The sequence below is a fragment of the Amia ocellicauda genome, chromosome 5, assembly GCF_036373705.1.
Source record: "Amia ocellicauda isolate fAmiCal2 chromosome 5, fAmiCal2.hap1, whole genome shotgun sequence".
Classification (NCBI taxonomy): Eukaryota; Metazoa; Chordata; class Actinopteri; order Amiiformes; family Amiidae; genus Amia; species Amia ocellicauda.
In genome coordinates this window covers 19,235,596-19,253,356 of record NC_089854.1, presented here as the reverse complement: position 1 = coordinate 19,253,356, position 17,761 = coordinate 19,235,596, and the positions used below count along the sequence as shown (strand labels likewise).

Genomic DNA, 17,761 nt, shown 5'->3' with positions numbered 1-17,761 from the left:
AGTCTCCTCGTTTGATCGCTGACTTTTGAAGGATGGCCTTTTCTTGGCAGTGCCTGGGTGCTGTGATGCAGCTTCCACTTCCTGATTATTGATCCAGCTGTGCTCACTGGGATATCCAAGCACTTGGATATTATTTTGTAGCCTTCTCCCATCTATGCATTTGTAATAACCTTATCTTTATCGTGTGTGTGTGTGTTTGTGATTTTCGGTTTTGAGAAATGGCAAATTCCATTGTCCAAAAATGCCCAATTTAATTTTTAAAAAGTGGCCAATTCTGTTTTATTTCCCCCCTGCTTTCTATAAGTTTCTATTACTGTAATTAACCGTTGCATGATTGTAAGTTTAGCTATTTACTGACAAAAATTAACACCCCGGTAGTAATGAAGATCATTTCATAACTATAAATTGAAAAGCTTACTCGTATTACTATAAACTTTAATTGCTTTGTACTGAATTGGGTTAATTTCATATAGGTAGTTTATAAATGTATTCCACAAATTATAAAATTTCTGTTAAAATTAAGAATACCAAGTTGCATTGTTGTGTAACAGGCTCTCACACTTGTTAGTGACCATGTTCTTGTGCTGACAGAAGGGCGTATCTGTCTACACTAGAATAAGGCTGACTTTGGTTTGAGTATTTTAACTATTGCTTTTCAAAAAGACCAAATTTGCATTATTCAGGAAGCACTCTCCATAGCTTTAATAGTAATAATGATAATATAAACATTTAAATGAGAAACAATTTATAGATATAAATATGGTATCATAGGAATCTAAATTATAATTGTCTTAGTTTTTTATAAGTAAGCATGAAGCTGGCTTAATGATTTAATATTAGATCTTGAGTTTCTCTCATTCCTCTCTCCAGCTGCTCCAGTGGTTCCCGCAGCACCCCCAACTGCCCCAGGTGGCCCCCCTGCCCCGCCAGGGCCCCCTCCACCACCTGGACCCCCACCACCCCCTGGCCCTCCCCCACCCTCTGGGGCTCCCCCCCCACCTGCTCCTCCTCTCCCCTCGGGAACAGTGGGTGGCGGAGGCGGAGATGCGGGTGGAGGTGGAAGTGGTCTGGCTGCAGCCCTGGCAGGAGCCAAACTGCGTAAAGTAGCAAAGGTTAGGGGGGGTGGGGAGTGGATGATGTTGCCTCCTGTGATTCTAATTTCAGTCATAACTGACCTCAGTTCTACAGTTAAAATCCTGATCTTTTGCATACTTTCATTCCCCCTATAGGAGGAAGGCTCAGGAGGTGCCCCCAAAGCTGATGGAAGTCGCAATAGTGCCACTCTGCCAGCAGGGGGCAGTGGAGGAGGAGGTGGGGGTGGAGGTGGTGGTGGGCTCATGAGTGAAATGAGTGCCATTCTTGCCAGGCGGTGAGTCAGAGACCTGGGTTATGGTATTTGGTTTTCAGTACTCCTATACTAGAGAACATATTTGGTTCTTGGCTTTACTCAGTACTGTACTTTTCGAAGGTTTGCTTGTATTTTAGCCCAGCAGCACTGATATATTACAAGCACCTGTGTGTGCTGCACATCTGAGGATGTTTTGAATCAGGGTTGTGAACAATCTAGTTTTACTAACAGTTGGTAAAAAGGCACCAATGTCTGTGAATTTGGATCAGAATTTTAGCATAACTTTTGTAAATTTGCTCTATCGTAAAACAAGCACATACAGCACAAGGTTTTCTTAAATGTACCTTTCAAAACAGACCTAAGAAGTCAACATCTACAATGTGCTGGATGGAGTTATGACTGTAAAACTGTAAAAAGTCCAGTACCTCCTCCCTTTTATTCTCTGTCCTCTCACCTCCTCCTACCTTCTTTCTACATTTTCTCATCACTTTAAGAGCTCTCCCCTCTGCTCCAAGGCCACAACCCCCCCCCCCCCACTCCCACTCACCTCATTAAAGTGACTTGCTCCTCCCATACTGCCCTTCTTCTCCTCCCTCCTCAACACCTCACTCCCCCTAGCGGTTTCCCCTCTGCCTTCAAACAAGCTTCAGTGACTCCAATTCTCAAAAATCTTCCTTAACCCTACCTCCCTCCACATCTACCGCCCTGTCTCTTCTACCTTCCTCTCTACATCCCTTTAAGTGGGTAGTTCACCCACTAACTTCATTTATATCTAATCACTAAACCTTGACCCTCTGCAATCTGGTTATTGCTGTGCTCATTCTTCTGAAAATGCTCTCTGTCCCTGACTTTCTTGGTGAAGAACTAAATTTCTAGATACATTTCACATTCCTAGAGTTTTAAAGCTGACTCTTTCCCCGTTACTCTTTGGACCTGGCAAGGGCTGATGCAGCCTCTCTCAACAGTATAGATTTCTATAATTTCAAATATAGTTGTCTTATCACTAAGGCTCTGCATTCTGTTGTTGCCCGCCCTGCTTGTTGTTTAACAAAACTTGCTGTGTTAGCATCCTTGACCAAGAGGTTATTCATTCATAGTTGTAAGTTGTCATTCATGTAGTAAGTAATCTCTTGTTCATTAGTTACAATTTGCTTAGTAAGCTTGTTTTCACCAATCAAGAAGGAAAGAAATGTCTTGTACAAAACCGATAAAATATCAAATGTAACTTAGAATTGTTGAGACGGTCTGAGGAAACTTCTCGGGTCAGGCTCCCCTGCAGCTGCCGGAATAAAGAATCAACCTTCTACCACACAGCGAGGCTCGTGCTGTTTTCTGCAACTCTTCACATGGCTCTGCTCATTCTCCATTCCTTTCTGTTGCCTCCCTCCCTGCCTTAATCCTCCTCACTCTCTCTGCAGCCTTTGACTGTTGATCAAGCATGTCTTGCCTCCCCTCATCCTGTTTGCATCCCCTCACGCCTTTTCTATGTTCTATGTTTCTAACCTGAATGTAGTGGACCTGCAGTGTTTTGGCTTCAGTTACAGGATCCTTCATGCAGCATTGCATTCTCTGCTTGAAGCCAAGTCTCCTCTTGTCTGTCTGCTCTCTCCTCCTGGATATTCCAGAGCTCGCTTCTGATGGGGAGAACATTTCTACTTCAATAGATAAGCAGAAAAGGAACACTCAGGGCCTGATTTCAGTAGAATAATATCAAAAGTAGTTTATTCAGCTATGATGAAGACGAACAGTCAGTAAGATGCTCCTTTCCCACCCCTGCCCTTTGCTGCTGGAATGAGGTCAGGACCGTACAATCCCTGACCACTGTCTGGCATCAGCTTAAGACATACCTGTTCAGACTGTACCTGTAATACATGTAATGCCTTTTCTCATGGACATATTGGCACACTTGTTCTAACGCGATTATCCTCATTTGTGCTTCTGTATTTAGCAGTTATATCACCCCGGGTTGTGTGATTGAACATAAAGCTACTGGGTTAAAAATTCTAAGACCGTTCCAGGGGCTAGGCCCAACTATTATTAAAATTATTATACTCCCTCTTCCAGGAGAAAAGCAACAGACAAACCAGCTCCCAAGAAGGAAGAGGAGCCTGCTATTGTGAGTATTCCCCTTTCCCTCTCTCATTCAGTTACCCCATTAGATACTATTTGGCCATGCCTTGGCTGAGCCTGGTGTTTGTGAGAGAAGGCGGAGGGACAGTACTTTCCTGTGTACCTGATATCCAGTGGTATGAAAGATATACAAAATAAGATTAATAATTAAAATACTAGTATCTAGAATGTGTTTTCAACTCCTGTTTCTTACAAGTATGACTCCACAACATTATCAGTGAGATTTGCATCAATCCTGCTGCAGCTCTGCCGTTTGCGCTGTGGACTAAAGCGGACGGTGTGTGTGCGAGGTACAGGATACAGGAGTCGTTGCAGTGAGAAGAGTTTACAAATGAGAGGAAGGCATTCGACATGTAGATTACATATGTTAATATTGGGAGGATATAACAAAACTTTTAGTTTTTATAAATTAATATAATCTGTCTGGGTTGTCTTCTGTGCCCGTACTCATAAAGTAATTTTGGTCCTACTTTTACTCTTAGGAGTAAAATCTATTAATAAAGATTCTTTAGAATTAAAAGTACTCCCCTAACTAGTTAGGAGTTGGCTGATGCCAGCAATAAGACTGCATCAGTGCAGCTTCCATAAAAGGAAAGGTGTTACAGCGGTGTGATGATGAAGAGTTATTGTGGCAATATAGATTGGATGGAAACTGAATATTCTTGGTTACTGGACTGAAGTCAGAAATGTAGTTTCTTCCACCACTCAGAAATGCGGCACTGTCAGCAGAGAGAAAGGTGGTGACAATGTTGCGGTGTCTGGCTACAGGGAAAATGCAACAATGTAGCAGTGATGATTTGGGATCATCGCAGCCTTCAATTAGCAGATTTTTCCATCAAACCATAATGACATTAACGGCACCCGAGATTGTCCGACAGTTTGATTTCCCCACTACTGCGCTGCAAATATCACCAAAACACATTGCATTCATAATCAATGATTGTCTATATAACCAATGCTAGCCTAATCAATTCATAATCAATGCTACCCTATATTCATCAAGGGTTTTACATTAAACCGATTTCTGTATCCAACTTTTTTTTTTTTTTTTTTTTTAACAAAAATAATAGTAAAAGAGCCAAAAAATGATCCACTCAAACAAAGCATATTCATAATAAACTATATGTGCAGTGACAAATGCATTTGATTTAATACAGAAAGTGTCTGAAATACCAAACTGGTGTAAAGCCCTTGATGAATATACCCAGTGTTTCCATCTGGACAATTTCCTAAGTAACATGTTTAATGCATATTGTATGATTGTGATTATGAATGTGAAATTAATCTAGCATTTTAATTCCATGTAGCACCTTTAATATCCTTGTAATGAAGGAATGAGGGGGGGGGAAACACTTATTTTGTGTCAAATTATAAACGCATAAAAGGCTGATTTAGCTTAACATATTCATATTGTCTTTTCGCTTCTGCTAGTCTACGTGATCTTGCGTTTTTGTTTTACCAAAATGAAGAAAATGCATCACAGTGAGCTGTCTTCTAACCTAAACTGTTGTGAAATTTTGCTAAATGTTTTTCCTACGATTGGATCCTACTAACTAGACTAACTTCTACCTCCTAATCTGAGCGAGCAGTAATTTACTAGGAGTAATTCTGAGATGCCCTCTAGAAGTAGGCTATAGAGTCTTAATTGCAATTCTTTTTCTCCCCTTTGGTGGTCGGTCTCTCCTACTCTAGGATGATTCAGAGTCTCCAACTACAAAATTGGACCAAAGTGGTAAGTTGAGGGGAACAATGTGGCTGTACACTTGTCTTTTGATATGCAGATATCTATGTATTTATTAAGAAATCTTTCTACTAGTTCCCAAGGATGGCAAAGCTGAACTGAATATGACCGATAAACTGGCCACTCTCAAAAACGCTCATCTGCCCTCATTTATTATAAAATGAAATGACTGAAGGGGGTAGGGGGTGAAGCTGAAATTTGCACATCCAGGATAGTAATACAGCAGATTCATTATATACAATAATGCTGGGATTCGTACTTTGTTAATGTATTTAAAATGTCTTAAAAATGTCTTAAAAAGTGCGCTTAGTGTGTATTTATCAATTTTCTTCCCTTCCATCCCCCTCTTTCTCACTTGCTCTCTTTCAGAACCAATCAGGAGACCTTGGGAGAAGGCTGCCACTATGCCCAGGTAACAACTCCTGTTTGTCTGTCTGGAGCTCTGCTGTTATGTATTGGCAGGTATCATATGACTGGGAAAGCAAATGCTTTAGAACATGTTAGATTGCAGTCAGGATGACAAATATTGTGTTTCTAACTTGCTGCTAAACTAGAGTAAATCTGCGAGACCCAGACTAAACCTCATGGCCACAGATTCAATAGCAGGTAGCAAATTCTATTCAAGTCTTGGTGAATGTTAATCTTATGCCTGTTAGAATTCTGCATGCTACCACTGTATTTTGAAGTAATAGTCAGAGTAAGCATTTGATTTTGTTCCTTAATTGCAGTTTAGCATCCTACAAACTATACAGCCCCCCCCAAAAATAAGTCCCTTTTGCTGAAACTACATGATTTGATGGGGCCTTTATTTTCTTCAGTTTTTTAGAAACACACATATAAATGTTAAGTTATGGTGATAACCTTGGTTCCCTGAAAAGGAAAGACCTCTATTACCGAATGGGAAGAGCCTTCTGACCCAACAATCATGTGAAAACTTGTACCAAATTTGCCATATAGGGGCCCTGCTGGGAGGAGGAGTCCCACCCCCGGCGTCTATGAAAAGGAACCTCCTTCCAGTAGCAACCTGCCATTTCTTTGTTCAGAAGGTCATCTGTCAGAGAGACACCAAAAGGGTAATGGTGGTCTTTCTTTTTCAGGGAACCAGGGTTATGACAATAACCTAACGTTCCCTTTCAAGTCAAAAGACAGCCATTACCGAAATGGGAAGACTATTCCAGACTCAAGCCCAGTCCCATCTAAGACTGGTATAGCAGAGCCTCACGGCGCCTGAGGGCAAGCCGCTTGCAGAGCTTGGGGCGCATCCTGTCTTCAAAGTTGAGGTGGTAGAACCTTGTGAAAGTTCGTTGACCGGTCCAGGTTGCAGCTGTTGTACCCTTGTAGAGTATGCTCTGGCACAGCCCGACACCCTTAGGTAAGAAGTCCGGGTTCTTCCTCAGTGTGACCCTGTAGTTGCTTCCTGAGAACAGACTGGCTTTATCCACAGACAAGGCATGAATTTCACAAGTTCTCCTTGCTGAAGTTATCGCTAAAAGGAAGGAAACCTTAAGCGAGAGAAAGCAGAGCTCCGTTGTGGGAATGGGCCCGAAAGGAGTTCTTCTAAGCCCCTGAAGCACTAGTTCCAAGTCCCAGGCTGGAATTGTGCCCTTCAATGGAGGTCTCAGCTGCCTCACTCCTTTCAGGAATTAGGTCACCAGGAAGTGGGCTCCTGGAGAGACCTGCTATAGGGGCTAGATGGACCTTGAGAGTGGATGCCGATTTTCCCTTCCTCCAGCAGCTGTTGCAGGAAGCACAGGATTGTAGTCATGGGGCAGGACACCCAGAACTGATACCTGGCCAGACATGTGGATCGGAAGACAGACCACTTATATGTGTACTGAGCTCTGGTAGAGGGGGCTCTGGCTGATTTATAGCTTCTCTTCTACACTGTCTGGCAGTGACATTAGCTGTGCTGTGTTGGGGTGCTACAGGAGTCCTTCCACCTGGCTCAGCAAGTTCTTGCGTAGCGGAAAATGCCAGGTTTCTCTGCTGAGCATCTCCGCCAGTGTTGCGAACCATAACTTTCACATGAAAGGTCAGAAGGCTCATCCAATTCGGTAGTGGCTGTCTTTTGAAAGGGAATTGCATTAACAGAGGAAATTACACATTTGCATTGAAGGAGCACTTTATATAAAAGGTAACTAGTGATATGTGGTTGATACAAATGGTTGAAACACACAGGCCAATGCTGTATTTTTGGACCACCGGACCTTGAGCGATGATATTGTTCTTGCTCGCTTATCAATACCATTGTCATTGCCGTGACTGATTTAGCTGATGTTTCATACCCCAACTGTTAAAGGTTGGAGCCAGATTGAAAATGGCGCGCACTAATCCCGCAGGAGTTGAGTCTTCACCGAGATCTCTAAATTGGAGATATGATGGATTCCCAGTGTAATGAAAGCTCCTACTTTAGGACAAATGGGGAGTTAATTCACTCTACTTTCTCTGGTCCATTATTTGCAATGTAAGACTCATCAATAACTCTTAAGTCAAAGCCCAAATAGAATCAAGGTGTCAATGCTTATATTTACCTTTTTGTTATCTATGGCCTTTAAGCATTGATCTCTGTTCTGTACTGTGCTTTTGTTCTTGATTTAACCGTAAGCAGATCTCCATGTCTGTTTCTGTGCATCTCCATACAGATCCTAAAATACTAAATTTAAGCATTATTCTAATCCTGGAGAGCCACAGTCCTGCAGGATTTAGCTTCAAAATCATGCACGTCTGAACCCCCAAAGTTGGTCAGTGAATCGGTACCAGTCAACAGGATTTTACTAGCTCTTCGTAATTGACCATACAAAACTCCTAAAACCTGGTGGACAGTAGCTTGACAGGACCTGGGCTGCAAAGTTATGAATCGGAGGGTATGAGTATCCGGTCGGTCGGTCGGTCGGTCGGTCGGTCTTCTGTCTGTGTATATGTGTATCTAAGTACATTTTAAGTAATATTTGTTAAACTGCACTTATTTATCAAGGACATCATTTCACAGTTTAATCACATCACCAAATTGTATATAGTTTCAAATGAAGAGTATGAATACTGTAATACATTTACAGGTGTACATGTGTTTATGTATGTGTGTCTTTATATTAAGTACAACTGTGTAGAGGTCTGCTCGAAATGTTATTTTGTGGGGTTAGGGTGTTATCAGTTGTACCCTGAGATATTCACAGGAAAACTGAATTATTGACTCCCTTGGTGTCTGTTGGAAAACTCAATACATCAGATTTCATGACTGACCTGGAGAATACTCCTAGCATCAGCTGCTGGCTAATTTCAGGCACTTACTCTCTTGCACTTACCTTTACTAATTAGGTGCAATTCTGGCTATTTAACATCATAAAGGTAACGGTGAACTGCAAAACATTTCCAAGTTATTTTCAAAACACCAAACCACAAGAAGTAATTGATTCTCATTATTAAGATATGAGTACTTTATTATCCAAATTTAATTAACAAGATAATTTGGAAAATGTCTTGTAATAATTTGGGCCAAAGGGCCTATTTTCATATCTATAATTCAGATTTGTGTAACAAGTGATATCTTGAGGTTTGACTGAAAATCAAGTTAGTCTTTCAGTTTTCCCTTTGAATTGGGCAGTATTCTGTTGATACCATTCAGTGTGTGTGTTAGGGAGTGTCTGACTATATCCAATCAGTTTGTGAGAATTGGGGCAATACCACTCTGTGTCAGTGAGCGTTGTGTGTGTGTTCCTCCCAAACAGGAATAATTCCCTGCCAAAGAGCCTGGACTCCATGGGTACCCCCTCCCCCAGGTACACAGCCCCCTTCTGTCCCTCTATGTGCTACACTTCTATAGCTGCCCAACAGGTGCTCCTGTTTCTATCTGTATCTTTTGGATAGGCAGTTCCAGTAGTGGACTGTTTCTTTGCCATTCTCTGGGCAGTGTGCATATTAGTATTATTAGTCGGTAGCCTTGTAGCGAGGATAGAATGATCAGTTCTGGTATGATTCTTGATGCACATGTCTGTCACTTTCTACAAGCTAGAGAACAATGCTTTTCCACTGGGTAGTGCGGTGTTTGGGTGCAAGTGTTTTGATTGTGGGTGTGGCCGCAGCCTCCAGTGAGGCTTTTGTGATGCCGAAGTGCTCTTGGTGTTGCCATGGCAGGGGAATGGTCAGTAGCCTGCCTGTATGTGATCTCACTGGGACTGGGTGTCATGTGGTTCTGGCACCTGCTGGCCAATGTTTTGTTCTTTCCATTTTGTTAGACCTCAAATTAATGTTTCTCGCTCACATTTTAACTTCCCCCCTCCTACTCTGCATTTTGGCCATTCTTCTCATTTTCTGCCTCCTCTCCCTCTCAAATCTTTGTCTTTCTCCCATGCATTCACATTACTTTTTCCACTGTTACTGGTATATCTGATATCTTCTCCTTTTGCTGTCCATTACTCCCTCTCCACCTAACTCTCAATCTCTCCCCTTTATTCTTTCCCTGTCTTCCCTGTCCCCCCTCACTGTCCTGGCTGTACTAACAGGGTAAAGTCGACGAGTATCCCCAATGATGGCGGCACCAGCAGTAGTGAGGATTCCGACATGGAGCGCATCAAACAGGTCTGTAACACTTGGGTCACAAGTAACAGTAACAGTCTTGGGTCCTTGAGGCCAGTCCTCAGCCTCGAGGGCGGCTCGAGGACAGTTTCCCTGGTCTAGTCCTTGGACTTTGCCTCAGGGGTGTGAGTGAGACTACGCAGTCTTGGGTGTCCTTGGTTTGAGTACTTCAAGGACTTGGTGTTTAAAACTGCTCAAATGTAATTTCTCATACTGATGATTGATTATGAATTTTAAAAATATATATAGAGTGGAGTTAAATTGGATTTAATTTATCAGTTTTGTTGCAACACACACAATCTTTATTCACTCTAACTAGTTAGTGCATGGGGGGGAAAATAAATAAATAGTGCTACAGTCACACAACTATTTCACCGGTCTGGAAATACCTGGAGATGAAAGGGACATCTGAATTTAATAAGTAAGTTATTGATCGTATTCTTTATTATGAAATGTAAGTTTAATGACTAATATTAAAGACTTCAATAAATACCAATCCAGATGTTCCCAACATTCACATTTGAATGGAATAACGCACTTTGCTAAACGATTCCGACTTGTGGTAATCCTAATATAATGGTGATAATCGATTATCAAAATAGTTGTTTGTTGCAGCCCTGACTGTAATAAGATACTGTACAATTAAATTTTCTAATAATAAATATTACAATTAGGGCTGCAACAAACAACTATTTTGATAATCGATTTAATATGTCGAGTAATAGATTTAATCGGATAAAAAAAAAAAAATCCAGCATTAAATGCAATTTTTTTTTTTTTTTTAATAGTTTAGAATTTTTACTGGTCTTGCATAATGCTCTTTAAAACAACTAGAGATGGCAGTTATTAAACAAATAGAAAAAATATGTGCAAAAAATAAAGGGTTTTATTCCATATAGAGCAACAGGTGTTTTACAAGCTATTTTACTCTTCAGTTTGAAAGGTCCTAAACTGTTTTGATAAAGAAAACTCATTAAATTCAGTGTTTACAGTCTTCTACATCAAATAGCTTCAACGGCAGTCCAATACTGTACTATGGAGGTACATTTTTTTTTTTTTTTTTTAAATGAGACAATACGATATTAGCATATTAGCACAATATTTACATTTAACATGCACACTGGATCTGATGATGCATCTGATCTTTACGTGCGTGAAAAAAAGACTAGTGTATATTCCCTTTACCACCTTGAAAACTGACTGTGAAATTAGTTTGATTCGATCTAATTTTTTGTTAAAAATGACACTGACCAATGAAACACAAGAGGAAGACGTGGATTGGTCATATAATATAAGGTTAAAATATGCGTAGATCAAACAACAACAACGTGTAGATCAGGCATCCTAGATGATCATCGCACTATTGATCTCCATTCTCCTCATCACACATGGCTGACCACACGGCAGCAGAGGGAGAGTCTTAATGGCTTAGTGGCTTAATGCGCTTTTAACTTAACCGTTACTTTGCAAAGTTTGTACATTTAGAGTTAGGCACGTCCTACTATGAATAAATTATGGATATGTTTTTACTAACATAAACAATATGATTACGACCTTAAGCTCTCCGTATAATTTCCTTGTGGCTCTTGGCCTTGACCTTGGCCTTGGGCTTATGATTAATAGTGCATCATTAATTTTATTATCCAATTTGCAATTGTTTAATCCAATTAATTTAATTGTTGGGATCTGTGTTGTCTCTTCCAATATATCTAATTAAGATGCTTATTTTTATCTCTGCAGGAATTGTTGGAAGAGGTGCGCAAAGAGTTGCAGAAAGTCAAAGAGGAGATCATTAATGGTAATCACCAAAACTGATATTATAACCTATTCATTGATAATGAAACAGTCTAAATTGTTTATAATGAATAAGTAAGGCAGACGATAATTCTGAGCCATTTTAGTTTTTTGGAACTATTGTGAAGTTGATCACCCCCAATGGTACATGTTTAGGGAGAATGACCCAGTAACTTTCTTATTTTAGTACAGTCTGCACAAAGTAATTTTTTAAAAATAAGTGTTCCATCCCAACTATATAAATTTTATGACCATATATTGTATATATTTGTACATATCAAGTTTTGTCCAAACTGAAATTTCTGTACTAAAGCACATCAGGAAAAATTACTTCAGTACATATTTATTGGTTTATATTAATTTGTTTGGTACACTTAACTAAATAAGTTATAACAAAAAATATAAACTTGAAAACAAGAGCAACAGGAAAGCAATACCTTGTCAATAAATGCAATATCCATTTTATAGAAATCAGCACCCAAAGAGCCCTCTGTAATACACATTCATACTATAGTTTAAAGCAAAAGCTGTATAGTATTTTTGCACGTATAAAAAGCAGTTTGTGTCACACCAGCATTAGAGACAGAGTATATATGACAGGCTTACGTTCTTGTAATCTTGGGAGTAAGAAAGGGTTCTGAGGTAGGGCATTTTCTGTTGCAGTATCATGTTAGTGTCATGTGACTTCTCTTGCCTCACTCCTTTTCTCTTACCTTTCTCTCTCCATCCTCCCCTTTTGCTTCGCCAAATCTCCTTACTTCCCCTACACTCATCTTAAATCCTCCATTATCTCATTCTATTCATCACTTATGGTCTCCCTTCTCTCATCTTCCTTTTCCTAAACCCACTCTTTCTCTGTCTTGCAGCATTCATCCAGGAGTTGCAGAAAAGGGGCTCCACATAGTTTGTAGAAGCCCAGCCACAAGAGAAGTCCAACTGGGGTGGGGAAGGGAGGAGGCTGGTGGCACCTGATCGACCTTCACCCACAACCCCTGAACCCTGGGACATTCCTACAACCCATCCCAGCCACCCCCACCCCCTTGCCTGGGACATCCCCTCTCCCTCACTCTCTCTCCTGCCCTCCTGCTTTTTCACACACTGCTGTAGAACCACTGCTGAGCATTGTGCGTTTCCCCTACAGGCTTATGTTTATGTAATCGTGGGAGTAACAGAAGGTTGTGGAGTTGGGAATTCTTTGCATCTTTTTATATGTACAGACATATCTGATTCTATTCCCTGCTAAACTGTCTTATTTAAAACTTGGCACAAAACTCAATTTAAGCATTAGAAAGGGTTAGTTAATGTGTGCAGTTGGATATGTAGGAGAATCTCTTAGGATCAGGCTTGTCAGCCACATTGGAAGACCTCGGGCCAGTGGAGGCTTGGTCCTTTTTGTGGTATCAGTTGGACAAGGAGGCCTCTATAAAAGCAGGAAAAGAGTTGCCACAACCTAAAGTTGCAGGTTCCATCCCATGCTGAACTGCTTTACCACTGTGGGGTTATTGTGCAAAAAATAACATTTCAAGTATTTCTGGGGTTCGGTTAGAGATTGATTGGGGCTGGGTGGGTGTATTGGCTTGGTACTCTACAAAAGTGCCACCCTGTCATTAAGCAGCCAGTTGACCTTGAGCTTTTGATTCTGTTACTTGACAACACAAGGTGACTCCTTGTCCTGAAATAACTTAATCAGATTTGAACTGAAAACTGTACACACCACTTCTACTTCCCTCTAGAATAGTGGGAGCGCAGCTTGGCAGCAGGTTTTAGACCTCATCCATTAAATGTGCCCCTCATACAATCTTCATTAAAATACAGTATATTATACATATCAGTGACAAAGTATTATTTTCGGTAGTTAAGTCTTTTTAAAGGTCATTGGGAACATCTGTATGCCATTCGGCTCCTAAAACTGCAGAATTCCCTTCTTGAACAAATGACCAGATGTGGTTAATTGATCAATACCTAACATGTAATCCTAGTAATTATTGGTCATTTATAAGGTGATGAATAAAATCAGTACGATTGGGTGGTGGGAGAAACCGGACTTGAAGGCAACTAGGTTAGGTTGCTATCCTATTCTTAAGGTCCTCTTATTTTGTATAGCCTATTTCAGCCTTTTTACCGGTTTGGGCTGAAGGTGCACTTTTAAAGATGTGCTAAGCAGTCAAAGCATAAACCAACAACCCAAATACCATAGTTTGCCTTATTAAGAATATTAAATGATTGGTCATCTTTTGCATCTCAGACTTTTATCTGTGATGTCCTGACACTCACCAAGCTAGGGAAACAGAGCTGGTACTCTGTGTTAATAGACAATCTTACAATCAGCCTTTGTGTAAAGCTACCCTTAAAATGCACAGCATTATTGTACTTGGAAGTCCATTTCAGAAGCTGAAACTAAGGAAAGGGGTCACTGCTGAAATCCACCTCAAAACATGCATTTTGCAAGGATCAAGGCATCTTTGCAAAGCCAGATCAATGTTCCAATGCATTTCCCTTGCTACACACACTGCCCTGAGCAATATAAAGTGCTCCATATAACAAGTTTGACTTGCATAAGGCAAGGTCAGTCTGCTTTCTTGTTGTGTTTTTTGTTGTTGTTGGACTGGTCTGTCACCTTTTTTGAAAGCCGAAAGCCCTTCATTGTGATGCATCCATTCACATTTTATTAAAGACCCAGTTTATCCAGTGGCATAACTTTTTCCTTAAAGTTATTTTGCATGAAGTGCACAGACAGCACTCTTCAGTCTGTTGAGCTACACTAAAGGCAGCAAAGATCTTAAAACCTACCTGAAACTGGACAAACATTAAATTGCAGTTTGCAACCAAAGGATGCCTTTACATAGAAAGGGAAATGGCACAATGTCTGGGTTTCATTTTAGAAGCCAGATCAACTTCAATCAGTTTTATTTATTTAATGCATATCAAGAACTCAGGGATGAGCAAACCATATCAATGAAATAGTGACACCTCACTGGGTGGGTCTTTAACACACTTACAGCTGGTTTCACACACCCATACTAGCACGACTCTGAACATTGGCCATTCCAAGACCACTGCTAATCTGGGTCTGTGACCACAGTTCTTAATCAAATGCTCATTAATGTCAGGTGATCATTAAAAGGGCTGACATGACTTTCCTACCGATTAACCAGAATAGGGAAACAATCTTCTTGGACCGTCTTTCCTTTTAAAATGTGTTAATTGATTAACTAATTGCAGTCAAAGGCATATATTTATATTCTGAGGCAGAAAGCTGATTGATCCTCTTCAGGAGGCTCAGCTCTGGTGTGTGTTGGCTGTACGGTATTTTGGGGTACCTTCCAGCTGAGGTTCTGCAATCACATAAATGGATTTTAAATGATCAGCTGAAACTGGAACCAATGTATTACCAGACTTACTCTTTAAGCAGGCGATCATTAAATGGGAAGTAAGACTGTTGGATTTGGACCAAAAGTGACCACCTAGAATAATAATCTTATGGGATGTTAGTAAATGTAATGGAGATTTAAACTGTTCTGAATGGAATGAATAGAATAGGACAATCTTAATCACTGAATTATGTTCAGTGTAGAATAGGGATCTCATTCTCATTTTCAAGCTGGAGCTTTTTTTTTTTTTTAATAAATCAATTGGATGAATGTAATATTGAATTATGGTATTTTGATGGCTTTTAAGATTATTTTGATTCTGTTACCTACATCATTTGCAGCCTATAGAGAAATGTTCAATATGCACTTAATCAGCTAATCAGACTAAGTAGTAGGCAGGGTTGGAACAAAAGCTAAAAGACACTGTAACCCTTCAGGAATAACATTTTAAATGTAATTAAACACCTCTAGGGCTAGATTGGCTAAGGCTGTATTCATTTCCAAGAAATTAGAGAGAATGAGACAACAACCAAGCCACAAATGTCAGATGCTGATTTTTCGCTGCTTTTCGGCTTGCATTTTAAGGGAACAAATCCAGCTCTTTGGAGGAATAAGAACTGTATGGGAAAAGTGCAGTCTGGAAACCTCAATCCAAGAAAGAAATCTAAGACATGACATGAAGTGCTTTTTGTAACTTGATGCATCCTCAAATGCCCTTCACACCTCACTAATCCCTTTTAAAATTGTCTTAAACTGCTGTACTGAAGAAATAGGCATGCACTTTCTAACAGAAATAATCGTATTACGTCAGATTGGCATGGTAGAGGAAACTGGTCTTGGACAATTTATAGTCTGGTGGCAGCAAGCTTAGGGTATGTTTACACATTAGTAGACAATCAAATGCATTTTCAATATCTGCCTCTTGGTCTTTTTTGTCCCAAGCACCTTCCCTCAACGTTGGTTGTTAGTTTTATTAAAATTAAGAAAAATCCAACTTCCCCCTGATCAATTGGGCTAATCTGCCTTTTGTTGCCTTTGGAATTGCAAATTGTCTTTTTTCAAATTGTTTTACAGTTAACCCTGGTCTTTGTTACCACATCACAAAGCCCTCAACATAAAGCAAGAACCAAAACCAGTGCTCTTGAATCAGTGCACATATACAAAGGATGCCTTATTTTATTGTCCCCAACATTATTAATTTCTCCTTTCAGTCAGTGGGTAGATGCCTCATTCCATTTTGCCCGTGAAGCTGAAATATGTATTTATTAAAAAAAAAAAAGAAAAAAACTTCCCATCTAGAGGATGTTTCATTAAAGCTTGTGGATCGAGGTTTCTTTTCAGAATGAGTTTGGTTCCACAATTAACTCTTTCCTGGGAGGCAGAATATTTGGATCTGATTAGGTGAATGGGGGGGAAGCTTCAGCGGTGGTTCTAAGCTTAGCTGTGCTTTTTGTTCTATTTAATTATTTTATTTTTGTTTAGTTCTATTTTATACATATATATTAAAAAGACCTAAAAGAATATGAATTGGCATTTTTTTTTATATACGTTTCTTTTTGAGGGAAATAAAAAATATTAAATATGGCTTCAATTTTATTTGAAATCTAGTGGTGATCTGGTGAATGGGGTATCTTTTTTTGCTTTTTTTTTTTTAATGATTATTCAGGTTTATATTTTTTTCTATTAGAGTTTAGCCTTTTTACACTGAAATACAGTCTGAACAAAAGCGTAGAAACACTGGATATCAGCAATTGCCTTTATAGCCAAATACAGCTGCTTCATATACTGCATTTGAGTTGGTGTCATTTCTTAACTTTTTTTTATTTTGATTTCAAGTGCTGAAACTGGAAATTATCACCAAGTTTACCTTGGTTGCACCATATCTTGCTCTGATTTTGGTTATTTTATTACACTATTGTTTTGTCATAGTGAAGTAAAATAATTATTTCAGGTAGTATAATCCAGCTTTACAAGCATTGATTAAGAGCAAAGAGATTACAATGTGTCAACTGACCCTACTAGCTCATTTGGTTGCTAGCAGTTCACAAATACGATTGCTTAAGATAATTATTTGATGGATCCTAGGGAATCTTCATCTATCTGGTAGGCTCCTAATACCACAAGAACATAAGATTACAGTACCATCAAAGTGTATTTCGGTAACATTCAGGGGAAATCAAATTAAAAAATGAGAAATCCTGTTCAGCTGTATTAAATAACATCAGGGATCTTTTGTCTTCTGTGATAAATAAAATAAAAAGTTTTTAAGTGAATAAAATGAAATGCTGAACTTTTTCCCTATCCAGAGCATTTGTTTAGTTCTTTCCACATGTTCTGCAATTGCCTGCTTTTGAATGTAATCTTAACTTGCTGAATATATTGCACATCGGCACAGTACCATTTTTTTTTTATAGCATCTTCATAGATTAAGTTCATAATTTCAATAGAATTTATTTTTACAAAATGTCAACAATTCTGTGCATTTATGTGGCAATTGGATTTCTAGGATGACTGACTAGCACTCTACCCACTGTAACCTGTAGATCTTTAGATGTGATTTGAATATAGGTCTATTCATTATGATCAATACGATCAACCTTTTAATACTAGCGAGTCATTTACTATCATTTAAATTGTTTCACAATGATTTCAAACCCTGTTTCTGGTTTGGTCTTTAGCCACTGAGTGAAGATTTCTGTAAAACTTAAACATGCACACTAACCAAAAATGTAAGGTTTTATCCATCTTTGCAATATAGCGTATAAATATGATGCATACCACTCTTCCAGATAGTCTATCATGAGC

At 39.5% G+C, this 17,761-nt stretch overlaps 1 protein-coding gene across 2 annotated transcripts in view; it reads left to right on the top strand.

Annotated features, from left to right (window-relative positions):
- vaspb (vasodilator stimulated phosphoprotein b) overlaps positions 1-17,257 on the top strand; it is a 61,125-nt gene extending 43,868 nt beyond the window's left edge. The window contains exons 6-14 of one of the 2 annotated variants that reach the window (XM_066704127.1): positions 871-1,112; positions 1,230-1,369; positions 3,413-3,464; positions 5,171-5,210; positions 5,589-5,631; positions 8,945-8,995; positions 9,719-9,794; positions 11,532-11,589; positions 12,452-17,257. In XM_066704127.1, the coding sequence (XP_066560224.1) occupies positions 871-1,112; positions 1,230-1,369; positions 3,413-3,464; positions 5,171-5,210; positions 5,589-5,631; positions 8,945-8,995; positions 9,719-9,794; positions 11,532-11,589; positions 12,452-12,489 (740 nt within the window). In that variant the 3' untranslated portion in view covers positions 12,490-17,257. The remainder of the gene's footprint in view (positions 1-870; positions 1,113-1,229; positions 1,370-3,412; positions 3,465-5,170; positions 5,211-5,588; positions 5,632-8,944; positions 8,996-9,718; positions 9,795-11,531; positions 11,590-12,451) is intronic. The other variant, XM_066704128.1, reaches the window with a different exon arrangement.
- The last annotated feature ends 504 nt before the right edge of the window (positions 17,258-17,761 follow it).